This window comes from Nannospalax galili, unplaced genomic scaffold (genome assembly GCF_000622305.1).
Source record: "Nannospalax galili isolate Female #2095 unplaced genomic scaffold, S.galili_v1.0 scaffold269, whole genome shotgun sequence".
NCBI lineage: Eukaryota > Metazoa > Chordata > Mammalia > Rodentia > Spalacidae > Nannospalax > Nannospalax galili.
The window spans coordinates 82,662-90,018 of NW_008359530.1; the positions used below are offsets into that span (position 1 = coordinate 82,662).

The following is a 7,357-nucleotide window of genomic DNA, read 5'->3' on the forward strand; positions in this document are numbered from 1 at the left end:
AAAAAAATTTCCCATGAAAAGTTTTAATGAATAGTGAAACAAGATTTAGAAATGTGAAGGCCAATGTCTGATCAGCAAACTTTCTGTAAAGCTATACAAAGTGTATCTTTGTCTCTATAGGCCAGATTGGTCTGTTCTGAAAAGAACCATCCATATGTGATTTGCCCATGTATCTTTGTCTCTATACACGATTTGCCCGTCCATAGTTTGCCGACTGATCTCTGCCTAAGGAATCCACTGTAAGTAACAGGTTAATTTTTAGGAATGTGTAAAGCAGTTTAATACTGGTATCTTTTTTAAAAAAAATTTTCATTTTAATATTCTATTTATTATTTTTATTTTATGTGTATGAGTGTACTGCCTGCAAGTAAGTGAGTGCACCTGTGTCGTGCAATGCCGTGGAGGTCAGAAGAGGGCGTCGGATTCCCCTGGAACTGGAGTTAAGGACAGTTAGTAGCCACCATGTAGGTGCTGGGACTCGAACCCAGGTCCTCTGCAAGAGTAGTCAGTGCTCTTAACCACTGAGCCATCTCTCCAGACCCAATTATTTTGGGGGGGGGGCTGTCTTTTTGAGACAGGGTCTCCCTGTAGCCCCAGCTGTCCTGGAACTCACTATGTAGACCAGGCTGGCCTTGAACTTACAGAGATCCACCTGTCTCTGCCTCCCGAGTGCTGGGATTAAAAGCTTGCACCACTGAGCCATTTCTCCAGCCCCTAATACTGGTATCTTAAAATCTATTATGGTGAGAATATTTACATCATAGGAACTAGCAAACGCTATAAATCAGTTCTATTTTTTCTGAAGAACTGGTTGACAAACACTGCCCAGCATATCCTGGCCTATGTAAATTATTTATTTCTCCTCTACAAGTCTAAAATTCTATCAGGGACTGGTAAGATGGTTCAGCAGGTAATGGGGCTTGCTGTCAAGCCCCATGACCCAAATTTGATCACCAGGGCCCCCACAGCGGAAGGAAAAAACTGATTCCCACAGGCTGTCACTCTGACTTCCACATGTGTAGCTTTGGCGCACATGCCCAAACACATATACAGAATAAATAAATATAGTAAGAATGTTTTAATTATTATCAGTTAAAAAGTATCTTTAGTAAAAACTTTACTTAAAAGTTGACAGTACTAAAATTATTTCCTGTGATCCTGAGGAGCTCTCCATTATATAATGTTCTAGAAGGATAATGGTTCAAGCAAGAGTGTTTATCTCAGGTAGTCAAGAACTGAGGACCTGGTGAGATGGCTTAGCAGTGAAAAGGGCTTGCCATACAAGCAAGACAACCCCAGATCCCAAAGTGGTCTCCTGACCAGCATGCATACACGCTAAACAAATAATAAATTTTAAAAGAGTTGTTCTTCAACAACTGGTGAATGAAAAGATAGAGTTTAAGATGAAACATTCAGAAGACTGAAGCCATGAGACTTTTGTGTATACTTCATTCAGTAAAGGTTCAACAGGAATATTTAATGTTAAATACATAATTATTGTGTAAAATGTTCCAAATTCATCCATAAATAAAACTATGTACCAAATTCTAGAAATAAAATAATTACAATCCCTCTCCAGTAGGGAAGCATTAATTAAAGAATCAATAACTATAGATTTAAACTGTAATAAATTATGACCAAAAACCCTAGGGTTATTTTGAGAAAACACAACAGGTGATTCCAATCTAGTCTGCGCAAATCAGGGATATTTCCTTGAGAAACTGACCTATGCACTGCAATTTAAAGGATCAACAGAACCCAGCAGAGTGGAAAGCATGCCAGAAGTCCTACAGCAGTAGTAAATGCAGCACTGGAGAGATGACGCAGCAGTTAAGAGCACTGACTGCTTTTCCGGAGGACTTTTTTGGGTTCGATTCCCAGCACCCACATGACAGCTAACAACTATCTATAACTCCAGTTCCAGGGGATTCAACACCATCTGACCTCCATGGGCACAACACACACACATGCAGGTAATACACTCATACACATAAAACAAAAAATAAATATTAAAAAAAAAGCAAGGAGAAAGATGGCCTCAGCAGACAATGAAGGAGCAGATAGAAGCCACCAAAGAGCCCTGCCACTTAACTCTGACTTCAAGATAAGTGGAGAACCATTAGTTTTATGCAGAAGGACATGACTTGATTAATATTTTTAGATAGTATTCTGGAAATGAATGGGAGGGAGGAGCAAAATACAGAGAAAAACTTGAGAGACTGGTAGTAAATGACAATTTCTAGGCAAGAAGCAATGGCAACTTAGTGGAGTCAACAGTCCTCAAATCTTTTAAATACCTACTTGTCTTTTAATTGCCTCACTACAACAATTTCTGGTCTCAAGACATCATTTTAACCAAGAGTTCTGTTCATGCAAATCATATCTATTGATATTATACTGGAAATTAAAGCAGAAAAAATCATCTAAAATGTTAACTTAAAACCTAAATCCTTAGTATGTTAATATACTCTTCAGAAAAACAGATGAATTTTCCTAGTAAGAAATAACTGTGCTTTTTATTGTTTGTTTTTGTGGTTTGTTTTTTTTTAATTCATTTTGGGGTTTTTCTTTGAGACAGGGTCTCACTATGTTACCCTGGCAGACCTGGAACTCCCTATATAGATCAGGTTGGCCTTGAACTCACACAGATTTATCAGCCTCTGCCTCCTGAGTGCTGTGATTAAAAGTGTGCACCACCAGGCCTGGAGCTGTACTTGCAAAGAGAACAACTTCTAGGAGTCAGTTCTCTCGTTCCACCATGTGGGATTCAGGGATCAAACTCAGGTTGTCAGAACTGGCAGCAAGCACTGCCACCTCTGCCAAAGTCCAGTTCATAGGCTAAAGAGATAGATGGCTTAGCAGTTAAGAGCACTGGCTGCTCTTGGAGAGGACTTGAGTTCAATTCCCGGCACTCACATGGCGGCTAATACCCATTCATATGGCGGCTAATACCCATTCATAACTCCAGTTCCAGGGAATTCGATGCCCTCTTCCAGCCTCCTCAAGCACTGCATGATGCAGGTACACTTAACTTACAAGCAGGAAATACACTCATACACATAAATAATAATAAGGGGTTGGAGAGATGGCTCAGCTGTTAAGAGCACTGACTGCTCTTGCAGAGGACCCTGGTTCGATTCCCAGCACCCACATGATGGCTATGAACTGTCCTTAACTCTAGTTCAGGGGAATCCAAAGCCCTCTTCTGACCTCCGATGCATTGCACAACACAGGTGCACTCACATACATATAGGCAATAGATTCATACACATTAAATAAAAAGAAATACTAAGAAAATTTAAAAAAACATTTTTAAAAATCCAGTTCATTTTTGTGATAGCCAAAATCAAAGATAACATTTCAGAATTACTATAACATGGTTGTCCTAAAAGGGTATCAGTAATAATAAGCAAAATAATTTAATGAGCTGGCATTTAACAGCCACATTAGGACGCCTATAACCAAAGACAGACAATAACAAGTGCTACTGAGAATGTAGTAATTGGAACAGTCAATTTGAAAAACAGTTTGGCAATTCCTCAAAAATTAAACATACAGTTAGCATGTGACCTAGCAATTCCATTTCTAGGTATATACCCAAGAAAATGAAACCATATATCCACAAAAAAGCATATGAATCATGAGTATTTTCCTGAGTCATTATTCACACCAAAAGGCAGAAACTCCAATGCCCACCAGGTGATGGAGAAAAATGTGGTGTCCACACAATGGGGCATTATTGAGCAATAAATAGGAAGAACTGGGGCAGATGAGAAGGCTCATCAGGTAAAGGCACTTGCTGCCAAGTCTGAGGACCCAAGTTCAATCCCCAGGAGTCAGATGGTAGAAGAAAACAACTCCTACAGGTTGTCTTCTGACCTCCATAAGCACAAACACACACACAAACAATAAAGAAATGTCATTAAGTAAATACTGATATAGATGATACGTATGATGATGATACATAGTCAATGCAGATGAACTATGAAAATATTCTAAACCAGACATGGTGTATTTTAAAAACAAGACATAATACAGCAAATAGAAAATGCCAACTGTAATTGTTGCAACCCTTTCAACCTCTCTGCATGCTGGAAAATAAAAGGATGTTAAGGAAATTTATGACTGTAAAGGAACAAGGGATTCAGTCAACAAGAATGTCTCTCAAATGATGCTACACATCCTCCTGCTTCACAAAACCTTTGGCAGTAGGTCCTTGGGGGAATGTAAAGGTACAGTCCAGTGATTGTAAAATGCTTCCTATAAAACTGTTTTTACGAAGTTTGAGATTGTCAGGGATCAATTCAATAATTAAAGTACTCTAGGATGTATTCAAAAATAAACTAATTTTGACATAAACTAATTCTTACAAAGTCTACTGGGCCACAATTAACTACAAAATTTGTTTTCTTGAAGAGACTTAAAGCACTAAATTACTTGGGGAGGTTCTCCATTAACACCAATCTTGTTTTCTTTTATTTGGCTGCAACCATTAATAGCCAAGTATTATACTCTCATACCCCTGACAAACAAAAACCTATCCAATGATTGGCATCTAAGGGATGATAAGAAATACACCCAAACAGGTCGGACGTGGTTAGCACAAGCCTTTAATCCCAGGACTGGAGGGGCAACGGCAGCTGGATTTTTCTGAGTTCAAGGCTAGCCTAGTGCTACGTGGTGAGACTGGTCTCAGAAAACAAAAAAACAAACAGTAAGTCAATAAATATATTCACTCTTCTCCTTAAGGTTTTTACTATTGAAATGTGGCTGAAAATTTCTAGGTCATAATTTTAAAGTAAAAGGCTTAAAGATAGGAGAGATTTCTGCATTCAAAACCGAGAACTAAACGTCCACCTCACCCAAGTACACCTTAACGCACAGGTCAAACCGTGACCACACTCCTTAAGCGCGCACCGAGCGGGGCGGTGGCGCACCCGGGTTGGGTCGGCCGGCGTGGTCGGCTCCTTTGTGAGCAGCAGCAGCGCGGGTGTGAGCGCTGGGGCCCGGGCCTGGCACTAGGCAGCGGCGGCCGTCCCCACAGGCCGCGCCGCCTGCCCTGCACCAGCTCGGCGGCCGGCGCCCTGGGGTAGCACGCCCAAAGAACTCGACGTGAGCTCCCGGATGAGACCCGGAACCGGCCTGGGCCCGCCGTCGCCCGGGCCAGTCCAAACTGACTCCGCCGCCACCTCCACCGCGCCCGAGCGCCGGCCCTCACCTGCTGGACGGAGCTGTTCTCGGGCACGGCGAACTCTTCCTTCTCCTTTGGGGTTTTCACCGTGACTTTCATGATCTTGGGCTCGGCCGTGGCCGTGGCCGCGGCCGCGTCGCCCGCGCTGCCCTGAAGGCCCGGAGGGCCGCCGCTCTCGCCACTCTCGGCCATGGCGGTGACTCAGGCGAGCCTGACGGGTGGCCGGGTTAGCGGCGCAGGCACTGCAGGGTCTGCGGCGCGGCTCGGAGAATGCGGGACACACCACCCAGGTGCCAACAGGTCGCAAGGCGACTGAGGGGCACGGGCGTCGCGTGGACGTGAGCTCCAGGTGCAGGCCTAGGTGGGCTGCGCCGTGGGGACGCCGAACACTCTCGGCGACGCCGCCGCTTCCTCCTCCCGCCCCTCCCCCACACCGCAGCCGGTCGCGCGGGGCACGCCGGGTAACGCGCTGGCCGCCGCCGACTCATCGGGGCCGCTGTGCGGTGCCCGAGTTACATGTCTTTCTCAACCTCTGACTGGCCGCTCGAGCTCGAAGGGCTGAAAGCAAACCCGGACCGTACAACTCCGTGGGACAACATAAACATTCATTTTTTCACTCTTCACTAAAAAATTAAAACGGGGTTTGTGGGAGGCACTATAACGGCGCACTAAGATGACATCACAGCTAGCGAAATTACTGGAAAGGGACTGGGCGCTGAGAACGCGGCGGGCTCGGACTCCTGTTTGCCTTCCCCGCCCCCCACCTTACCCCAGAGTAGTCGTGTCTGGCTAGTGTGCAAGGGCAGCCTACTAAAATAGCGGCGAGCTCCTTTATTTTAGTAAACATAGTGTTTGCCCACGTGGAAGGCTTAAACTGTTCTATTTTGTGCAGGGAGGTTGGAAGCTAAGTCAATGGAGGAGAAAGGTCTTCAAAATAGCTAAAGGAACACGGAATAAACGCCAAGGAACAACCTGTGCAGTAGTCCTCAATCTTTGCTCCAAGGCCACACAGCTTCCCTTGAATCAAACCGGTTTGGTCAGGAGACCGGGCAACTTGCATTGACTGCCTCCTAGAATGTGTGGAGCAGAAACAAGGTGCCCAAAAGTGTCCACCCAAATGGTAGGATTTAGGTCTGTTTCATTGAGTTACTGCACCATTCGGACTTGAGGTGGCATCAAGGATAATCGTTACTTGTGAATCTAGATTTAAAAGACGTCATTTGTTTTTAAAGATTACTTAGAATACAACACAGTTTATATTAATCAGCATTGCACAAGTGTGAATTCTTGACAGCACACTATGACCCAAATGTGCAAAGTCATCAGACCCTGTTCTATGATTACCTACTGTTGCATAAACAATACTTATTAGCAGAGCCCTTTGAAACGGATCAGAGTTGTGAAGCTATAAATTGTGATACTGACATCATTTGATACACTTAAATTTCTGCCAGCATTGTTCAGTAACAGGAAGAAGTAACAAGGTGCTCTGCTGGAAGAATTGTATCATTATATCAAGGTGTGAGAAAATGGCTAGTTCTCAAGGTAGAAAGTGCCACCATTGGACCAGCAACTCCATTTTAAATTTTCTTCCATATATTTAAAGAAAATCTCTTCCCGACTTTATTAGTTCCCTATTGCCTGGTTTCCCTTCAAGCTGTATACTCATTGTGTGCTTGACCTGCCTCTGGTGCCAGTGACTTCCCTTTACTTTCACCTCCCTAGCTTCCACTTTTCCTGTATCACATTCCCCAGGAAGTGTTCGCATCCTGCCATTCAGAGACCTTATCTCTTTGTACACAAATAAATAGGTTGCAGATAACTCTACATGCTGGGAAGCTTTGTAGTTTAATTGTGTGTCCATATTAATTTCTAAACGTTTCTAATGCATGTGGCATAATTTATGAAGTAATATAATTATGTATTAGTTACTTCCCTCATTGCTGTAATCAAATACCTGACAAGAAGCAATTTTAGAATAAGAGGAACCCAGATGAGGTGGCACACTCCTTTGACGCCAGTGCTCAGGAGGCAGAAGTAGGAGGATCTCTGTGAGAGAGAGGCCAGCCTGGTCTACATAGTGAGTTTGAGGCCAGTTGGGGCTAACTAGAGTCTCTGTCTCAAAAAGATAAATAAGAGGAAGAGTCTATTTTGGCTTGTGTTTGA

General features: G+C 43.6%; 1 protein-coding gene across 2 annotated transcripts in view; it reads right to left on the reverse strand.

Annotated features, from left to right (window-relative positions):
- The window catches only part of Ubqln1 (ubiquilin 1), a 42,425-nt gene extending 36,816 nt beyond the window's left edge, over positions 1 to 5,609 (reverse strand). Inside the window, exon 1 of one of the 2 annotated variants that reach the window (XM_008823241.2) lies at positions 5,219 to 5,609. In XM_008823241.2, coding sequence (XP_008821463.1) covers positions 5,219 to 5,383 — 165 coding nt within the window. In that variant the 5' untranslated portion in view covers positions 5,384 to 5,609. The remainder of the gene's footprint in view (positions 1 to 5,218) is intronic. The other variant, XM_008823242.3, reaches the window with a different exon arrangement.
- Between the last annotated feature and the right edge of the window lie 1,748 nt (positions 5,610 to 7,357).